At 49.7% G+C, this 21,397-nt stretch overlaps 1 protein-coding gene across 5 annotated transcripts in view; it reads right to left on the reverse strand.

Moving 5' to 3' along the window:
• Nucleotides 1-21,397, reverse strand: part of Tmco4 (transmembrane and coiled-coil domains 4) — a 79,149-nt gene that overhangs the window by 30,792 nt on the left and 26,960 nt on the right. For 3 of the 5 annotated variants that reach the window (XM_003471363.5, XM_023565729.2, XM_023565730.2), the window contains exons 7-12: nucleotides 14,185-14,282; nucleotides 13,808-13,951; nucleotides 13,039-13,158; nucleotides 9,294-9,458; nucleotides 8,645-8,781; nucleotides 4,603-4,687 (exon numbers count right to left, since the gene is read on the reverse strand). In XM_003471363.5, the coding sequence (XP_003471411.1) occupies nucleotides 4,603-4,687; nucleotides 8,645-8,781; nucleotides 9,294-9,458; nucleotides 13,039-13,158; nucleotides 13,808-13,951; nucleotides 14,185-14,282 (749 nt within the window). Of the gene's footprint in view, nucleotides 1-1,739; nucleotides 1,806-4,602; nucleotides 4,688-8,644; nucleotides 8,782-9,293; nucleotides 9,459-13,038; nucleotides 13,159-13,807; nucleotides 13,952-14,184; nucleotides 14,283-21,397 lie in introns of all 5 variants that reach the window. The other 2 variants (XM_013154020.3, XM_013154021.3) reach the window with 1 other exon arrangement.

Here is a 21,397-nt window from a genome sequence, read left to right on the forward strand (position 1 = left end):
TGCTGCTCCTGCTGGAGCAAGTCACGGCCACCTAGAGTGTGCTTGGTCAAGGTCAAGGGTGGGAGTACCAGAGCCACCTCTCACCTCCTGCCTAGACACAAGGCTCACGGGAGGTTATTCAGTATGAGGACGTGATCGGGCCAACTGGGAATAAAAACCAGTGCTCAGAGCTTCTGGCCCTGACTTTGTCCTTTTGAAAGCAACTGCAGGGGGACTGAGCCAGCTGCACTTTTGACTGCAGGGATCCATTCACCTTGAAGTCACATTCCTATCAAATCCTTGTTAACTGGAAAGCCTCCTGTCTTAGTTTTTTTGCAGATGCAGACATTTTCTAAATAAAACGTTGAGTCATGGTCCCCATGTACAAGAGACTCTGCTTCCCTCAAGCATTTATGGCCACCTGTGGCAAGTGCTGGGGACACACAGCTGACGCAACATGCTTCTTTTCTATGAGGCGTGCACATGAGCCAGGGGGACTCACACACCAGCAAGGCCCCTAGCCCCTCCTGGAAGGCATCCGTTTCTATGGGTCAGGGGTCTCTAGTGTCAGGGGTCATGTGTTCAATGGGGAGCTGGGATGTGCCAGGCACATGGCAGGACCCTTGCCCACTTATGCCCTGTCTGTGCTGTGGTTTCTGAACAGACCACTTGCTAGAACTTCCCAGGGGGCCATTTCTAAAATAGGGGTGACTGCATCCTATTTAGGGCTCTGGCATACATACTTTGGGGAAAGCATTATGCAGGTGATTTTGACTACACAAGTAGTCTACAGAAGTAGTCTAGCCCTGGGGTGCATCTCACACAAGCTCTGCTTGCCTTGCCACATGCTGACTGATGTCAACCAGACAACTTTCCTAAGCTCTGGGCTTTTGTTGCTCATCTGTAAAATGGGCACAATGACAGCAGCTGCCTCTTGGGGTTTTTGGAAGGATTATACCACATACTATGTGGTGAGGATAGGACTGTACAGGGCTCATAAAAAGTATGGCAAGTGTCATGTGAGTGTCTGTAGCTGCCGTTACTGGCTCTATGATTACTACTGGAGGAACAGCTTCCAGATACAGTGAGACCCGAGGAATGAGTTATTGGGAAAAGAGAGGGTAGAGCACAGAGACAAACAGGGCCAGGCTGGACAGCTGGGTGTGGGGGGTGCACAGTGAGGTGCAGAACCCGTGGAGAAGACGCTGGGGGCAGACATGAGGGCCCAGGTACCATGCTGCAAAATCTACACTTGATTTAGACAACAGTAGGGGGCTGGATACCACTGAGGCCCACTGATTTGCTGTGTCCACGTGTGCGTGTGTGCACATGTGTGTGAGTGTGCACATACATGTATGAATTTGAATACAGGTGTGGTGGGTACAGGGCAGCCCAGTGTTGGCCCCCTCATAGATCCACTCAACATCTCCATGATTCAGGGACCTCAGCCTTTTCTCCAGCACTCAACCAATTGGTTCCGGGTCTTTAGCCTGACAGCATGCCAGGCTCCATGCTAACCTGTCAGCATCTCCCAGCAACCTACCACAGGCACTTCCCTGGCTGTGGAAGAACCAGCCTTCCCCATTTCCAGAGCACTCAAAAACCCCACCTTTGCCATGCTGGTGACCCCTGGGAAGCCCTGGAGCCAGCACCAGCCCACAAGCCCTTTCCATCCCCTCAGAGTACGTAGGGTTAGGGCTGCAGTGCCCAGTGCCCTCATGCTGGATCCTGGCCCTGGCATTGGTATCCTCGCGACTTACATTCTTGGCTTTGGTCTTCTGCACAGCAGGGAGAATGGCCATGCGCATTGCCAGGGCTGGGGCAGGCTAGAAATGAAAGGAGATAGTGTACCCAGTGCATGGTCACATGGGCACATGGCCCTTGCTTGGTTCCTTCACCCAAAATCAAGCTCCAACACCTTCCTGAAGACGCAAATGTGCCAGGCGCTATGTTGTGCACCAGGGTGACAGTGTGGCACAAGCCAGGCCCTGCCAACCTAGAGTTCACAGACCACTTTGGGGAAGGAGATAGAAAATGACAAGCTCCTCTGTTTATACAACACCCTTCCTTGTGATTCCTGTGCCCCACAGCCTAGTCTGTGACAGAAGCCAAGTGCCAGACCCACGTCTGCCCAATCCACGTTCTTTTGAGTGGGCTACGAAGACCCACGAGTGGGAGTGTTGAACAGCACAGATGCTGGGAGGACACTGCCGTGAGAACTGTCACCCCCAAAGGCTGTGGTCCAGGAGCATCCTGAGTCACGCGAATGTAGCCCATCTCCTTCCTTCTCACTGGCTTTCAGTGTTCTACTCTGCTGGGCAACTTCACTCCTGCTGATCACAGCCAAATGGCCAGTGATAGTAATAATTCAATTTGCTCAGCAGGAGAAGTGAAGGCTTGGCTTGTACTAATGATCTGAAGCTAGCGTGTAATTTATGCTCACAGGAGGCAGAAGCACACCGTCTCCTCCCAGTGATGAATCGCTTTGATTAATAAGACACATCACTCCAGGTAAGGAGCCGGGATGGTGGTTTGTGAATGGGCTGCAGAAAGATGACCAGGAGAGGAGCGAGACGAAGACAGTGCAGAGGATGACAGCTTTTTAAGGGGCTTTATCTGAGGAGGAGATTTAGAGAGCAGGGAGGAGCCTGGGAAGGCTGAGAGTGAGCCCCTCCTTATTACCCATCTTTTTATGGCAAAAGCCCTATGTTCTGTTGCCCCCATTTTCCCAGAGTCTGACAATGTAGTTATTAATTTGTACAAAGCAGCAGCACTAAAGACATGGATTTCTGCAGGACTCAGTGGTGCTGCTATAATTCAAGACGGTGATCTGCAAAGAGCTGGCAACAGAGACACCGTGGGGATCTAGGGCACTCTTCCCAACAAGCCAGAGTGGCCCAGGTCGACTCCGAGGAGGAGGTGCCCAAGAAAAGAAAGGAGAAGATGGCTTATCACGGTGCCTCACTGTTAGTGACGGCTGGAGCAGGGAGAGCGTCCACAGTAACAAAAGGTCCACTTTTATCCAGACTCAGCCCCCCTTCCTCGGTGGCTCTGACTTCTGACTCGCGTCTCTATTGTCCTGGTGAGCACAGCCCAGAGATTCCTCAGGCCCTTTCTACCTGGTGCTCTTAGGTTACCCAGAGCCACTGGACATGGGACAAAGATGTCTCCCAATTGCTGTTACGGACAAAACCAGGACAAGGAGGAGGCTGCTGACAGCTACGAAGACAGGGAAAAGAGGGAGGCACGGTGAATGGAGGGGTCCAGGGTGGAGCGCACCCCAGCAGTTTGGTCCTTGTATAGTTCACGCCACGAGTATCCTGCATTGTGGTGGGGAAGAACAGCTCTGGTCCTTAGTCCATGCTAATGCTGGGAGATGCTTTGGTGTAAGGTAAAGAATGAGCATGACCCGTGGTCCTAAAGTCCAGGCTGCTCCCGCAGCACCTGGGAAAGCCAGGGCTGAAAACAACACCCGATTCTCCAGCTGCTTCAGGTTCGGAGCGGGCGGGGCTTCCCATCCCTCCGCTTGCTGCAGAGGGGCTGCGACTGTGCCCCCGCTTGGGCTGCCCAAGGAGGACGTGGCTGCAGGTCAGGAGAAACTTGGACGGGTTAAAACAGTACACTGACAACCTTGTGCTGCCTCTGATTAGCCACGGGTCTGAGCACGACGTGGGACAAATACTACACGGGACACCTTGCCTGCTTCTCAAAACAACCCATGGAGTGTGGAAGCCCAGGCTCAGAGAGGCAGTGGGAAAGCCGCATGTGAGGGCCCTGCTGTCACTCCAGCCCCTTCTTGTTGGTCACCCCTGCTCTCAGGCCCAGGAGCTCCTCTATTCTTTCTCTTGCTTCTGGGTCTTGTGCTGTGAGGTGCCACCCCTCCACTGACCAAGGGTCCAAAGCTGGCACCTTCCCTGAAGCCTGTACCCCACCAAGGCCAGCAGTAGGTGGCCTCTTGGGAGATTCACCCACCCAGAGCTTGTGAGGACTTTTCTTAAAATAGGACATTCACAGATGTTCTTGAAGGATGTCATCTTGGATGTGAGTGGGCCCTAAATCCAAAGACAATGACACTGTCCTTACAAGAGAACAGAGAAGGAGAGGCCATGGGAAGGTGGAGGCAGACACTGCAAGTATTTACAAGCCAAGAAACAGAGGAGCTCCAAGGACCCCTGGCGGCCACTAGAAGAAGCTTAGGTGACGAGGAAAGAGCCTGGTCCAGAGCCTTCAGAGGAAACACGGTCCTACTGACCCCTTGGTTTTGGATTTCTTGCTTCCTTTCCTCCCATTTGAAAGCATACATCAGAATGAAAGGGCCCCTGCCATTACTAAAAGACTGCCATTCATCAACTCTGATTTTTGCATAGCAAAAGTCAAATGATTTTCCAAATGGCTTACCTGTTTTTCCCCCTCATATTAAAACTAGTAACTTTTAACTATTATTTCTTTTCTTTTTTTGGTACCGGGGATTGAACTCACAACCTCACACTTGCCAGGCAGAAGCTTATGCCACTGAGCTAAATCCCCAGCCCTTTCATTATTATTTCTAAGCATGAATAATACACTCTGCAAAGCTCATGACCCCAGCCAGATTCAGTACCTGTGACAAGGAGACAGACTCACCTTTCTCCTGGGCCATCTCTTGCAGACAGAAGTAGATGACTCTGGCTCCCAGGCTGAAGCCAACCAAGGTGACAGGTCGCTGGCCCTGGTGGGAGGGGGGGAAAGACACAGGTGTCTGGAGGGGACATAGTCAGTTCCCTCACGCCATCAGCCTGGTACATCCTTCAGTGCCAGCTCGTGCGTGGGCCAGATCACGCATGTGCCACTCTGGTCCCCAGCTCTGAGGTTTTCATCAGCAGCCAGGACTCTCATTTATGCAGAAGTGCACGTGCCATTCCGATCTGCTTCCTCCGAGGCCACCAGGCAGCCTCGGGCTGGGTTAATTCCCTTTCATCTCCAATCATTATCAGCCACAGCCCCTTCTTCCCTGGAGACGGGAACAGTCAATTACAAGGGCTCCTTCCCTTGGACTCCCCTGCCTGCGGCAGATGACTGCAGTGACGTGGGACCCCTCTGGGGGTGGGGAGATTAGACAGAAGGTACCCTCGTGTGTGATGGGTTAAAATGCAAGGAGTGATGGGGGTGCGGCTGTTCTGTTTCTAGAGAGGAAGGTGGGACATCAAATATTGGCTCTAAATGATAAGGTAGTGAGGCAGAGATTAAAAGGAATCGTCGATCTGTAGAAAAGGAGGGTTATCAGCAGACGGCTCTAAAGAAAAAGAAAGCTGTCTGCGCTCCCTGGATGCCAGTTCCATATGGAAGGAGAGGCGGGTGCCGGTGAGCTCTTGGAGGGTACTCTGGGGTACCGGTCTCCTCCCTTTCTTGTTTTTCCGTCATTCCCTCTGCAATCCATCTCCTCTGCTCCAGTTACTACATAACAGAAAGTCCTCCACCCTGCAGAACCTTGTGGCAAAAACTGCCAATCATGTCCAGATATCCTTTCTTCCCTCCATCCTTGGGTGTTAGAACTACTAAGCTTCCCTGGGCACTCCACGACCCAGACAAGGACAGTTTTTGCCTTTGTACCTAGGGATGGCAGAGGACCGAGACCTCACGAAGGGACTGAAGACAAGAGGCAGCTGTGACTTCTATTCCACTTCCCTTCAATTCCACTTCAATTCCACTTCCCTTCTTCTGAAAGTCTGGGGAGCGTGTGCAAACCATGGAAAGAACCAAATGTACAGGATGAAAGGCCACCAGATGAAGGAGTCGGGGTCCTGTGGGGGGCAGAATAATGGCCTCTGCCAGGATGTCCACCCTCGGAACCTGCAAATGAAACCTTCTATGGAAGATGTGCTTTACAGATAAGATCAACTTCAAGGATCTTGCGATGGCAAGATGATCCTGGATTGCCTTGATGGACCCGCTGCGATCACAGGCGTCCTCATAAGAGGGATGCAGAAGAAGTGAGTTGGACAGAAGGCAGGGAGGCCAGGGAAGCAGAGGGACAGAGCTGAAGATGCTGCTCATGCTGCTGGCTTTGAAGATGCGGGAGGGGGCTACCAGGCAAAGGATGAAGGAGGCCTCGGGAAGCTGGGGAATGGATGCTCCTGGGGCATCCACTAGGCAAACAGCCCTGAGGGTACATTTTGGACCGCTGTCCTTCAGAGCTGTGAGATAACAGCACTGGGGCACAATGATATGATTAGTAAAGGTACGGTTACAGAATAACAAACGTACAGACATGTTATAGCAGTTAAAATCAAATAGTGGCCTCTGCCCATGCTCCTACTGCTTTGCCATGTAAACACCCTGCTGAATTCAGTCAGCCTTGACTGTCTGGGTCCAGCTGCTTTTCTTCTGATAATGCACTGGGCCAGTTGGACAATTCTCAGCTTATGTTTCCCTTAATTAAGAAAATGTATTGCTTCTAACTGGCTTCAAGAACATTGGCTGGGGCAAAGTAACCCAGGCTAAGATACTTTTTAACTCTGTTTGCTCCACTTGAACTCCCTTCCCTCATCTCCAGGATGTCCCTATGTTATGATAAACAATTCTCAATATATGACTTAATTCAATCCACGCAACCAATCATGTGATGCCTTGTGCTTCCTGCTTGTACACTGTATTTAAACTAAACCCCAAACAGCCTCAGTGCTGGTGATTTGGACTTGGTCCCACAACCCCGCTGGTATAATGTCTTCTAGATTCCTCAGTGCAGAGTCTTCCATCCGGTTTGATACTGGTTTTTCTGTAACAATACCAGCATTCTCGGTGGGTTGCTCCAATAGGAAATGAATTCATCACCTTGCCTTGGATGCTCACATCGAGGCTGTTACTGGGGGAGAATAAGTTCCACCTTCTCCAGCCAGTGCCGCTCTGGTATTTCCTTACAGCCAAACCCACCAAAGAACTTCTTCCTCTTCATCTCTCTCTCCCTCTCCTCCTTCTCCTTTTTTTTTTTGCAAAGCTCCCTATGCAGGACTTCGAAGCAGTTATCAGTTCCTTGGCGGATTCACCCACAGCAGGAGAAACTGCCAGCTGCCTCTGGATGTCTGCAGAGCCTTTTGTGCATGGTAATTGAATTTCAGCTGGCTTGACTGCCACTCAGAATAAAGGCCATATCTCCCATGGAGGGAACCAAATGTACAGGATGAAAGGCCACCAGATGAAGGAGTCGGGGCCCCGTGGAGGGCAGAATAACGGCGTCTGCCAGGATGTCCACCCTCGGAACCTGCAAATGAAACCTTCTATGGAAGATGTGCTTTGGTGACTGGGCTCTGGCCAAGGGACAGACACGCTCTGGGCCTTTGCTTGCTCCTTTGGCTCTTCCTTTCTCCTGCTGCCTGGAACTGAGCTGCTGCCATCCTGGACCAGGAGATTAAAAACCATTTTTCTAGGAAAACTAAACTGCTACCTTGTTGAAGTCACTGTTATATGGGTTTTTCTCACTTTCAGCCCAAAGCAATCCCAACAACACAGCCAACTCTGTTACCACCTCTCACATGTTCACCTCCATTTACTCAGGCTTACTTATTTATTATTTATTCACCACGGCATACTGAACTCAGGGCTTTTGCACCGAGCTACATCCCCAGCCCCTTTTAATTAGTTTTTTTCATTTTGAGACGGGGTCTTGCTACATCACTATGTTACCCAGACTGAGCTTGAACTTGCAATCCTCCTGCCTCAGCCTCCCAGAGTGCTGGGATTCTAGGTATGCACCAAACTTATTTTGAAGGAGATAGTTTTTATTTACTTTGTAACTCTCCCTTTACCAGATTCAGACTTTTAAAATATGATGAAGATTTCTCTTCCTAGCCATTTTCCGAATCTCTAGACCACTGAAGATGACTGCTTCACATGTCTAGGAAGAAACACCTGGCCCCTGAGTGTGGGAAGCCATCAGAGGTATCTATGTGGTGTCCTATGCCGTGCTGGCTTCACTGCTGATTGAATCAGACGCTTTCATTAAAACCTTGCCCAATGCACTCAGCTATTGCTAAACTTTTTTTTTTTTTTTGGTGTGGGTGATTGAACCCAGGGTCTGTGCTGTTAGTTTAGGGCTCTATCACTGAGCCCCACCCATAGCCTTTTTAATCTTTTTTTTTTTTCTTTTGGAGACAGGGTCTTGCTGTATAGTCCAAGCTGGCTTGAACTCACTTGGTAGCCCAGCCTGGCTTTGAGCTCAAGGCAATCCTTTTGCCTCAGCCTCCTGAGTGCTGGGATTACAGGCATATGCCACATGCCAAGCCTTAATTTTTACTTTGAAATAGGTTTTACCAAGCTGACCAGGCCGGCCTTGAACTTACAATCCTTCTGTCTCAGCCTTCTGAGAAGATGGGATTACAGGTGTACACCATGCCAAACTCTTTCGTTGAAGTCATTTTCATTTTTTTCCAAGTCCTGCCAGCCTTGGCCAAGCTGCAGATGGCCCTGTGTTTAGGCTTCCTCTGATTACCACCTAGAGATGTGTGGTCTGTAATTCTCACTGGTGCATCCTAGGCGTTCTGCATGGCTTCCCCTGGCGGGCAGAGACAAACACCTACCGCAGGAAAGTCCCCAGACTCCTTCTAAGTGGCCCTGCTGGTAGGACTTCTGTGCTTGCAGGAGTCAGGCCCTCGCTTCACCTCCCAGCCTCCCCCACAGCCATGCCCAGTACCTGCTGCCTTGAGAGCAGGATGTGGGCCAGGTGCTTGCCAACCTCCGCTGACCGATGGAGACACACACCCCAGGGGTTGTCGATGACGTTGGCAACACTGAGGAGCGAGGCGGGCCAGGTCAGGGCGGCCACGATGCCTAGAGAGGTGGAACATGAGTGATGAAGGGGGGTCTTTCTAGGGAGGTGAGCGCAAGCATGCGCATCTATACATCTGTGTATCCCAAGTGTTGCCAAACTTCCCCATTACGATGGGTTCACCTGCTGACTCCAGGAGGAGACATATACAGCACAGCCAAGTTTCTCTGGCTGCCCAGGTAAGGCTAGCTACTGCCCCTCAACAACCACCTGACCCATAGATCCACAATCATCCCTGCTGAGACTAGCCTGCTCCAGCCTCTCCACTCCTGAGCCACTGTAACAAATTTATTGTTCTAGGCTACTGAGTTTGGGGGCAGCTTGTCATGCAGCAGTAGCCAACAGATACACTATGTGATTGGCTGCTGACTTGTCTCTTCTCCCAAAGACCACAGCCCTCTCACAGAATGAGGACATGGTCTCCATCTCCCGCTTGGTGCCTGGCTTCTTGGGGGCCATGGGCATGCAAGGATGAGGTACCACTGTGCTGCTGGGGGCAGGGAGGAAGGCTTACCAGACAGCACGGTGTACTTGAGAGCCTCCTGGGCCACCATGTTGGCAAGGCCACTGAGGATGGTCTCTAGGGCATTGCCGAGCTCCATCAGGTACTTGGCTTCCCAGGCCAGGCAATACTGTTCCCGGCTGTGGGCCAGGGCAGTCCATGGGGCACTGAAGGTGCCTAGGAAGAAGACACGTAGGTGGCATTTATGGTAGCGAATGCCCCCCTCACTGCACCAGACAGGCAGTGATGGGGGGCTGCTCAAACAAGTGCAGAAGACGAGAGGCACTGGCAGAGGGGAGCACCCTGTTACCCCATGGCTCAACCCCTACTCCTGCCTCACGAGTAGCTAGCAAGGTGACCTTGGGAACATCACTATCTACAATGACCCGGAGCCTCACCTGGCTCATGTGTGAAGTGGGGTGATTACAATCCATCCCCCTAGGGTAGTTGTGAGAATGGAGCATGTGGACTATTCTGTGTATGAAGCCTGAATTCTGGTATTAAGCTGCTGACATCAGATGGACACAAGAGCATGGCTCTGGTTCTATAGCATGGCAAATGCTGATCTGAGCCTCGGTTTCCTTGCCTGGGAAATGGACCTGAAAAATGATGATGTAGGAGGAAAGATGACACAACAGTGCCACAGCAGCCAGCATCAAGCAGAAAAGCATAACCAAGCTTGCCTGTCCCACTGCTCCTCTCATGGCTGCCCGCTGCCTTCAGGATGTGGGCACAGAGGGACACCCAGTCCGGCCCTTATTGGTTTCTGCCTGTGGCCCGGGGGACCTTTTCAGGACACAAACCTCCTCCCTGCCTCCAACCTTCACTAACCCCCGAGGCTCACATTAGCCACTTGGCCTGGACTTCCTGTCTGACTGCCTCTCTGCCCAGGAAAGCCTTCCTCGCCCCTCTGACAGATCAAAGGGGCCTGCACTGCACCAGTAAATTTGCACCACATCCTGCATTTGTTTTTTGTTTCCTGTCTCAGATGTACACCTCTTGCCTCTTCTACAGCCTGCGGGAACAAGCAGCACGCTCCCAAGCCAGGCGATGGGTGCAGGGTAAATGCCCAGAAAAGCAGCGTCAACGAAGGAAAGCACAAGCCGGCTCCCCAGAGCCTGCAGGTTCTGAACATCAGCTTCCCATCCCTGCCTTCCTGAGCCCAAGGCCTCGCCCTGACTTGCAGGACACAGAGATGGCCCCATAGGTGCTCCCTCCCTTCCCAAAGGCTCTGGCTCTGCAACAACTCAGGAGTCTCTAGTCTCTAAGGACAAAGGGGCCGTCATCTTGAGAAAAGCGGCAGGTGCGGCCGGCAGGGGGCGCACAGCCTCGATGTGTTGCAGTGCTCAACCCTCACCGGTGCACGAGGCCCTGCTGAACCTCAGGGTCTAGGTGGGGTGAGAATGGACTCATTCTCACAGATGTTTCCGGAGATTGTGGGGAGACTGGGTGAAAAGTGTCAGATGAACCCTGAAGTGTGTGTTGACTGCGCTGTGCCGTGCTCAGTGGCCACGAGCACGGCCGGGGAACCAGCAGACACAAGAGGGCTGCATCTTGCCGGGCTCCTTAGTAGCTGTGTAAACAACCCCGGAACCCTTCTGAGCCTTGGTGCTCTCTTCTGTAAGGTGGGGGTGCAGGGTCAGCGGCACAAGCATGTGCTTGGCAACCATGAAGTCCAGAGTTTGATCCTTGTTAAAAAAAAAAAAAAAAGCTTGCCACTTTGGCTTGAAGTTGGAAGCAAAGGAGGCAGAGCCTGCACAATGCTGGGGTTAGTCCTGGGCTCCAGGTGGGTGCTTAGCTACAAAGCCACTGTCACTAATATACACATCATGATTAATAAGCAAGTGAGCCGAGGAAAGGTTACTGATTCCCATCACGTGCAAGCAAGTCTATGAGGCTGATGAGGCTTTGGCAGACAGAAAGGGGTGATTTTTCCTTCCTGATCCATCTTTATTTGGTTGTATTTCATTTAATTACTCCTCTGCCTGTACTACACGCTTGAATGAGACACAATAAAAATGGTTTCCTTTCCCCAAAGTGACCTTGGCCTTTGACCTGGCAAAGAGGGGCCAAAATAAAGCCAAGGGATGTGGTGTCCCTGCTGGTCAGAACATCAAACTCCTTTAGATTTTTGCTCACATTCCTTCCCTCCTACATCATGATGAAGAGAAAAACAGACTACAAAAACCCTCAGCTATGGGTCAGAAGAGCTGGGTTTGAATCCTGCACCTGCCGCCTGACCCTTCTGCTCCCTTGTCTGACAGATCAAGATAAGAACAGTGTCCAACTTGACGGTGGAGGTGAGGGTGACACGAGGGATGGACATCATGTTCCGATTATGCCGGTGAAATGCCTGACTCCAGGTGGCACGATCCAGGTGCTTTATTAATATGAGACCGTGGGGTGGGGACTGGCAGTCGTACACCACTAAGACTGGAACATGGTGACACCTTCACCCTTTACTCACCCGCTTTCTTCTGTGTCAGTTACAACAGCTGTGGGCCCCCCCCTGCTTGGACCTCAGAGACTTGGGAACCCAGAAGCTCCCTGGCCTGCCCTGCCTTCTTACTAAGCCATGTCTATTTGCTCAGCCTTGTGCTGGACATGTGCAAAGGGTCAGGCGGTGAGTGGACCAGGGTGTAAGTCCCCCCAGCCACCCTGGTTAGGAGCCCCCAGAGCACGCAGGAAGGGGCACTGATGTTTAGAAAATGCCAGCCAGAAACCAAGCGTCTGCCACAAGTTGTCTAGCTTAGTGTGATCTTGGTAGCAACTCTAGAAGGCAGGAATCATCTGTTGCACTTGAATGAAGTTATCGAGGCTGGGGAAGTTAAGTAACTTGCTTGAAGTCACATGGTCACAGCAGACTGATCTCTCATCCATGCACTTAAAACCCTTTGCTACCTTCCACTTACTCTGAGGACAAATTCAAACCACAACTCACATGCTCCTGCATGCTGTGACTTTGCCCACAATCCTGCTTTCTGGCTGTCCTGTGCTCTTTTTGGTTCTTTAGTATGCTGTACCTTGTGTGTGCTGCCCCTTTTGGTTGTATACAAATTTTTTTTCTTCTTTTTTACCTGGATAACTTCAAGCCAGCCCTCAGTGTAAACACCACTTCCTATAGGAGCCTTCCCCAGAAACACCCTCTGTTTCTCCTTTTGTGTCCCCCATGGAGGCTCCCTGTGATTCCTTGGTCTGCCTTGTATCTCTCATGTTCTATGGGAGAGAAGCCATGTATCCACTGCCCACCACTGAATTCCTGGAGCCTGGCTTTCTGTACAATATGTTACGAATTTGGTTTGCTGGGTAGATGATGAATGGATGGATGGAAGGATGGATGAATGGTACATGCAGCAATGGATGGAGGGGTGGGTAGATGAGTAGATGGGTGAGTGGAGATTCTAAAAATTTGTTGGCTGGCTGGCTGGCTGGGTGAATAGGTAGATGCATGGAGGGATGGAGGGATGGATGGATGGATGGATGGATGGATGGATGGATGGATGGATAAGTGGATGAGTGAGTGCATATTCTATAAATATTGCTTGCTGGCTACCTGGGTCGATGAATGGATGGATAGATTAATGAGTAAGTGGGTAGGTAGGTGGATGGATATGGATGGTCACTTCTCTGAGCCCCAGTTTCTGCCTTTGCAAAATGGGGCTCCCCAACCCCACCTCTGACCTAGCCAGGCCTGACTGGCAGCTGAAGGCCCCGCGCCGCCAGTGCCCACCCCACTGCCTCCCGCTCTGGTCCTTACGGTATCTGCCAGACGCGAGCCATCCAGTGATGGCGATGGTGATGTGCAGCTGCCTGCCCTCCGTCAGAGGAAGGAACGTGAACTCCTCAATGGCCCCGACCCGCTTCTTCATCTTGTACCCTAGAGGCCCCAACATGAGAATGAGAATGAGAGCTGGGGTGGGGCAGGGCAATGACCGTGTGCCCTGCCCTGGCAACAACGCGTGCTGTTTGTGGATTCTCTAAAGCAAGTGGCATCACTGTACCCGACTGCAGAGGCGGGTAAACAGCTGCGGAGGGGCAGACAGGGACCTGCGTTCAGGCTCTCTCTACTGCCCTGTCCTGACTTGGCTGCATCTTTTTCATGCCTGTCCTTCAGCGTGTGACCCATGGCCTTAGTGGGAGTGGACTGAACCAGCCAGGGCCCTCAGCAGGGGAGCAGGAGGGGGTTTCTGTGTGACCAGGGGCTATAGACAGATGAGCTGGTCAATGAAGGGGAGCCATGCTCAGTCTGACCATGAGGAAGCACACGCATCTCTGGGGTGCTTGCCTGGGAACCCACTGTGTTGGCAGCTGGTTTACTTGGACACTTTGTAGGGAAGTGGCCCAGGGCACATGGGGTGTGGGGAGCACATTTCCCAAACTCAGCCTGTGCTGAGCTACCAGCCTGGTTCTCCGTGAACCTGGGCATGGCGGGACTCAGGGAATGCAGAGCCAGGGGAACACCTGGGTGTGTCCTTTAGGGTGGGCCATGCTGGTCCATTCCACCCCCAATCCCTTTTAAACTTTACCTGTAAGGCCTGCTCCAGCTGCACCAAACAGCGAGGTCATGACAGCTATGCCAGCCGCTGAGCCCAGGGCCGCTGCCCCAGCACTGCCAATGACTGTCGCAGCTCCGGCGGCCACCAGGGGGGCTGCGAGACCCCCAGTCACACCTGCAGGGAAAGCAGCCCTTGGCAAGTGAAGGTGAGTTTTTTCCCACCAGCTACCCACTGCTTCCATGGAAGCTCCTATTAATGATAAAAGCTGTATTTATTATTGATCAGGCACCTGCCACCTGCTGGGGCCACCTCCCAGCCAACCCCTGTGCAATCTCTTCACCCAAATCCGGCTGTCCCTCATTCTGCGTGGTCCCAGCCCACAGGCCATCATGCCCAGCTTGCTTTACCAATCACTGTCCCGCCTCCGACGGTTGCCAGGCCTATCAGGAGATAACGCTTCCACTTCCTCCGGTTTTCTTTCTTCTTCCGGGAAGCCTCAGCGGTTCTGGAAGACAAGAGGTTGGTCTTTCCATGCTGGGATCTCCCGAGACCTCCCATCTCACCAACCCCTACCCCAAGGTCGATGGCAGGCTGGAACACTCACATAGAGTAAGCTACCAAAGTTGCCCTGGGCACATTGATGGTTTTAAAAACCTGAAAATATTCCAAAACCCAGCTGGGGAATCTCGATGTATGGGGTACACCACTTACCCGGTGGATCCATCCTAACAAGGTTGCAATTTGAATAATAAAAAGACAAAAAAGAATAATAATAACAAGAAAAGCACAGAAAATATCTTTTAGAAAATGGACCCAGAATGACTATAAAATAGAATCCCAGATTCGATTGCCTCCCTCCCTTTCCCCGGCCCCCCACTTTGCCATTGGACCCCTCCTTCTCTACGGGCGTGGAAACTAGCTCCCTTCAGATGAATCACTTCACAGATTGGCTTGAGAAATAACTACATGGGAGACCTTGGTTTGGTTGGAGCAACAGCAAGACACATTCAGACCGAAAACAGAAATGGTACAAAATCTAGAAAAGGAGCACATTCAGTGAACCCGGGCCAGGGGCATGCATCCTGAGAACAGCCTGAAGTCAGGACACCCCATTTCCATGTGAGACTTAAATTAATCTCAGACACTAGGGCGATCAGAAGCAAGAGAGGCAGCGGCGGGCCCCAGCCATCGGACATGGGACTCTGAACCGAAGCTGGAGTTTAGACGACTGGATGCAGAGTGATGGGGGGTGTGCGGGTGATGAAGGGAAATGGTTACTCTTTAGCTAGGGCTTCCTAACACCAGCCATGTGCTCTGTGCTTCCCACGCCTCCTTTATCTCATCCTAAGGTAAAGTTTCATTGTTGTCCCAGGTGCACCAGGAGGTAACAGAGGTTCCTGCCTGAGAGATCACTGGCCTTGAGGGAGAGAATACTTGTGAGCGTTGGGTGAAACAGTGGCTGTGCTCATAAAACTGTATCATCCTGAGCCCTCATCTCCTCTTTTCTAAAATGGAACAGTAAGGTCTCCCTCATAAGACAGTTGCTTTGCAGAGATTAAATTAATTCCTGCTCTGTCTGTTCAATCAATAAGCACTCCCTTTGATGGTACTGGGGATTGAACCCAGGGCCTTTGCACTCAGCTAAATCTCGTCTTTTCCTTCCTTTCCTCCACCTCCTCACTATTCTTCTACCAAGCTACATTCCGAGCCCCCCTTTACTTTTTCCTTTCCTCCTCTTCCTCCTCCTTTCCCTCCCTTCTTCTCTCCCTCTCTTCCTTTTTTTCTTACCATCCACACTAGGGATGTAACCTAGACTATCACTGAGCCACATTTCTAGCCATTTGTATTTTGAGTCAGGGGCTTGCTAAGTTGCCCCGGCTGGGTTTAAACTTTCGATCCTCCTGTTTCAGCTGCCCCGAGTGCTAGGTTAACAGCCCTGCACGGCCATGCAGAGCTCAATCAATAAGCTTTTCCCATGAATGCACACTGTGCTGGCACTTTTGGTGCTGCGCCTGTGAGTAGCAGGTAGCCATGAGCAGAAAACCTATGTCCTCAGCACACATGTGATTCCTTCCTTACAGATCACACCAAGAAAGGGTTCTGAGTTTGGGGAGCTGCCACATTCTGTGACTCTCTGCCAGTTCACCTTGACAATTTTCTCCTGGGCAGCTCCTGGTCTAAAGCTCCTGGTTGCTTCAGTGCAGAGCAGCAGAAACCAGCAATGAGCACTGCTTATCTGTAACTGAATTTTCTTCAGTGCTGGGGATGGAACCCAGGGCTTCATGCATGCTCGACAAGGGCTCTGCCACCGAGCTGCATCCCCAGCGCCCGCGATTGAAATGGATGCTCTCAGCACATGGGATGAGGAGAAACTTGCACGGATCAGCTGACTGCGGGGAGGGTAACGGCAGAAGTGAGGGGCCTGAGGTCAGGACTTAGTCTGCAAAGGCAGGCTTAATTCTGATTTCTGCCATGGTACAATTGGGCCACCATTCACCAAATATCCACCTACCCCTCCCTATGGGAAGAGTATACAGTGATCCCTCCATATCTGTGGGTTGGTTCTAGGGTTTCCCATGGATACCAAAATCTGTGGGCATTCAACTCCCCTATCTGAAATGGTGCAGAATTTGCTAATAACCTATACATAACATCCTATGGCCTTTAAATTATCTCTAGGTTACCGATAAACCCTAATGCAATGCAAATCGTTATACTGTAATGTTTGGAGGATAATGACAAGGAAAAAAAATACTACCCATGTTCAATAAAGATCCAGTTATTTAAAAAAATTCAAGGGCTGGGGATTTAACTCAGTGGCATAAGAACCTGCCTTGCAACCAGGCGGTCATGAGTTCAATCCCCGGTACTGATAAAAAAAAAAAAAAAAAAAAAAAAAAAAAAAAAAAAATCAGTCTGCGGCTGGTTGGTTAGATATGAGGCTGCAGAACCTGTGGATATGGAGGAGCACTGCGCATCCTCGCCCTCGTGAGCTGACTGGTCATGTGACCGGCTTTAGCCAATGAAAAGCAAGTGGAAGTGACGTCGTTTACGGCAGAACCTTTAACAGCTGGTGCAAATCTTGTCTCCTGTGTGACCAGGGACCAGCAACATCTAGACAGGAGTCACCCTGTCCAGCTGGAACCCACAATCAAAATAGTATGGATGGGAGTCAGCCAATCTGCAATGGATAGATTACGGGATGAACAAGAAATAAAGCTCTAGGGGCTGGGTATTTAGCTCAGCGGCATAAGCGCCTGCCTTGTAAAGCAGGCAGTCGTGAGTTCGATCCCTGGTACCGATAAAAAGGAAAAAGACAAAAAAAAAAAAAAAAAAAAAAAAAAAAAAAAAGAAATAAAGCTCTGCTGTGGGGGCCACTGAGATTTGGGGGTCCTTTGTCACAGCAGCAAGCTTTACCAATCTTTGGAACCGTCTACAGCTTTTGACTGTGCACAGCTACTCGTCACATCTGGGTTTCTTCATCCAGCAAATGATGATAATAATCATTTGCAATTCCAAAGAACTCAATGAGAAAGAAAAGAGATGATTCATACGACTGGCATATTGTAATCGTGGAATATGGAATCATCCTTTTCATGATTACAATAATTTCCTACTAAATAGTAGCTGGCAATATACTTTGACCCTTAATTGCTTTGCTCCTTAATTGATCTTTAATTCGGTTCAAACAAAGAGGCTGGAAATTATTGGCTTTCTGCACGGTTCAAGGACAAAGAAAAAAAAATGCACGTCGACAACACACAACAGAAGCACGTAAAGCGACCAGCAGCGGCACCTTGATTCAACAAACCCTGAGTGGGAAATAGCTGGAAACTGGGTGAAAGGGGCTGGAGACGGCTCTGCTGGGTTACCTGATTTTTTGACTCCTGATTTCCTCACCTAGGAAAAGAAAATGGAAAATGACTCTGTGAGACAGTGGTGCCCCGGCAGCCAATGTCAAGCGGGAGAGTGTAACCATGCCTGTCTGCCTGCTCGCCTCCTTTCGGATAGTGTCACCTCCCTGTCATGACACTCAGGACCTCCGTGTCCCCGCCCGTTTCCTTCTCCAGCTTTATCTCTGATCACTTCCTAACTTGTGGACACACAGAGTCTCACATGCACACTGTCTCATGCCTGTGCCCCTCCTGGCCTAGGTGCCCAAGGACCTTCTTCCTGCTCGCGTATAGCTTGACATGATGTCTGCTTTAAGAGTTAGCTGATGTGTTACCGCCCACCAGAAGCCGGCTTCGAGCCCCACGGTTACCTAAATGCCCTGACTCCGAACACATCAAATCCTTGTACTATATTATCCTGAGACTCTAGTCCAGCGATTTTCAAAGGGTGGGCTTCACTGGGGTGTATGTTGGAGTGAGAGTAAGGGATGTGTATTTGTAATATGTCCAGGGATTCTGTGGTATCCCAAGGTCAAAAATTGCTAGCCTGCACTGTCAGAGAACAGGCCAAGCCATTTACAGTTCTCTACCCTCTGCAGCTCTGCACCCTGGAGACGCTCAAGAAATGTGTTTTGAATAGAACTCAATTATTCCAACAAAGACTGAGGGTGGCCACTGTACTGCAGTGACACAATTCTCCATGTGCCATGAAAACCAGAGGGGCACAGAAAGGATATTTTGGCTAAACAAAAATATGTAGGCAGAGTATAGGACACTTGCCATCCAAATAGAAATTTCTGAGATAATAGGACCAATCTGAAATGTCAGAGACTTTTCATGATTAATACAGATTTATTATTAAACATCTAATCAAATTCCTGAGTTAGTGCCCTTGACATTTCTGGGCACTGTCTGCTTTCAGATTGTTCGTACAGTGACATCTGCCATCTAAGATACCTGACAGTCAGCTGGTATCTTTTCACTGAGTTTGATGGATGCAAAGATTATGGCCTAAAGTGAATAAAGCAACTAAAAAAATAAATACTGTATGAGCCTTGAAGGGTGTGTGATTTAAATGCATGAATTCTAGTTTATTAAATCAACTTCACAAAGATGAGATGGATGGTATGCTCTCTCATTGCTTTTAGTATTAGTTTTTAAAAATTTATTTTGAAGTGCTGGGGGTGGAACCCAGTAATTTGCACATGCCAGGCAAGTCCTCTACCATTGAGCTATATCCCTAGCCCTCTAATATTCTGCTTGTATTATTACTAAATGTTTATAAACATTTGTTGATTTGAAAAGAAGGCACTTTTTCCCACAGGTACTTAGCCAAGGCACTGTGCCCCGATATTCACCCAAACAGCTCATCTATTTCTCTATTTATATAAGACTGCACATTCTTAGTAATTGTTTTCTACATAACATGAATAGATTTCCCAGACGCTGTTAATTATCACAGCGTTTTTCTCTTGCAATTACTTCAGCTGATTGAATTGCACCTCTAACGCCCAGGAGGCGTGGGCTCTGAGTCACATCTAGAAGGCTCCTCTTTTTTCTCAGAAGCACGGATTTAGATAATTCTGAACGCAAATGACAGCTCTGTCCCTGCTACAGACTTTGCTCTCTCGTTAGACACGGTGGCAACTCGTAGCATCCTATGACTGCACTCTGGAATGCCAGAGACAAAGTGGAATTGACGCTCCACCTCGGCTACAGACAGTGGCAGAGGCTACACTGTGGATTTGGGTCAGATCCCAAGCTGAGGCCAAAGATACCCCAAGAATAAAACAATTCTGCCTGCATTGCGGGGCCACAAGAGTTTTTATTCACTGCCATCCGTCTCCAGTGAGAATCCCTGCTGTCCTGACGATCACCTGCTGGTTTGTTTTCTCTCTGCATCACTGGCCACAGGACTCAGCTTCATGTGCACGATGCAAGCACTCTGCCCTAAGCTTAAAAACTTAAAAACAATTTTTTGTTGTTGTTGTTAACAAACATGGTGAGCTGGTTTCTGAGGTCTATAGATGCTTTCTTAGGCAAAGCTCAGATGAACCCAGAATTTCCTTTACTGCCTTCTTCTGAGTTAAGGAGGAAACCTGAGATTGTCAACCAGACCTTGAGGGATTCAGTAAATGACATCCAGACTGGACATGGTAGCTGAATCATGATGCCACTGACCAGTGGTGTGACACGGATGAGTAACATCACCGGTCTGACTTGTTTTATCTATGAACTCCCCAGTGGATGGTTATGAGCATCAAAGATGGTGGCTTGTGCCTGCACCCAGAAGCAGTCAGTGAAAGCTGGATGGTAACCATGTTTCTTGGAGGCAGGCAGTGTCTACTCCAGCAGTCCCCTGGGTAATACTTACTGCTGTGTGCCAGGTGTGATGCCAAGGTTTGATGCACGTTAGTCTAACCCTCTCCACAGCCCTCTCATGTGGATGCGAACATCACCCCCAGGTTAGGGATGAAGACCCTGAAGCACAGACAGGCACAGGCACGCAACAGGTGAGAGAGGCTTGGAAAGCCTCAGGGCTCAGATGGCGACCCAGAAAGTTAGGGTGACACATCATACTTGAGATCCCACTGCAAAGAAGTGCCTCAGATAAGCTCACCTCCTAGAACATGAGACCTTAGAGTTAAAAGAAATTCACGTATAATTGATCTTCTAATTGCATAGGTGAAAAAAATTGGTGCTGGTGCCCAGAGAGGGCAAGCAACCTATGCAAGGCCACACAGAGGGTTAGTAGCAGAATCAAAGTAAGAATCAGGTTTCCAGATTGCACGGTTGCTATGCTTCCTCTGGGTTTCTGACCCTGCTGAAGACCATAGATAGAATCTGAGTCTCTAGAGTCCTTAAAACTAGATATTTTTCTGGGGAAACCATTCATATGTGCCAACACAATTATATTAATGCTGTTAACAATAACAAATAATAATATAGAGTAATTAATCTGTCCCAGGTACACTTGTAGCACTTTACATGCATGAACTCATTTCAACCCATAAGGACCCTAACAGAAATACTATTATTATCCTATTTTGCAGGTAAGGAAACTGAGGCCCAGGAAAGTTAATTTGCCCAAGATCACCCCCTTGGTAAAACAGCAGAGCCAGGTTTTGTTAAAACTTCTACCTTACATCTGCCTTGATCCAGGATTACTGATATTATCAAAAATTCTTCTAGGCAACACATTTCTTCTGCTAAAAAGACTTCCAAATAGTAACAGAGTTTCCTTAATTTCAAAATATAAGACTCTATGAATTTTCAAGACTTGGGCAGCCCTTGGGGGCTGGAGGTAATTTGCTCTGATCCAGGTATTTCTTCATTGACACAGCTCTGGGATTCAAAGCAGGAATGTTTTCAGGTTATTTCAACAAAGGTAATGCTTTTGCCTTTGTGGCAAGAAGCCCTGGTGGCAGGAGGACAGCTCTAGGTCTCAAGTTGGCTTTGGGATTACGTTTTAAGCTGGGCTGAAGTGATGTAACCCAGCCGATCAAAGGAAGCTATCACTGATTGACAAAACCCAAATGTGCTTGGTGCCAGCAGCCCAAGATGAAGCTATGACTGGAACTGATTTATTGCACTGAGCTTCGACTCTGTAGAAGGTGCATTCAAAGAACGTGCTCAGGCCAATTACCAGGATAATTTCCCTCTACGTACTCTGGCCATACCCAACAGCAAAGCTGCTCTACAACTGACAGAGGAAGAGAAGATTTGC

The sequence above is a fragment of the Cavia porcellus genome, unplaced genomic scaffold, assembly GCF_034190915.1.
Source record: "Cavia porcellus strain 051 isolate PalLab524CR breed Dunkin Hartley unplaced genomic scaffold, mCavPor4.1 scaffold_25, whole genome shotgun sequence".
Taxonomy (NCBI): domain Eukaryota; kingdom Metazoa; phylum Chordata; class Mammalia; order Rodentia; family Caviidae; genus Cavia; species Cavia porcellus.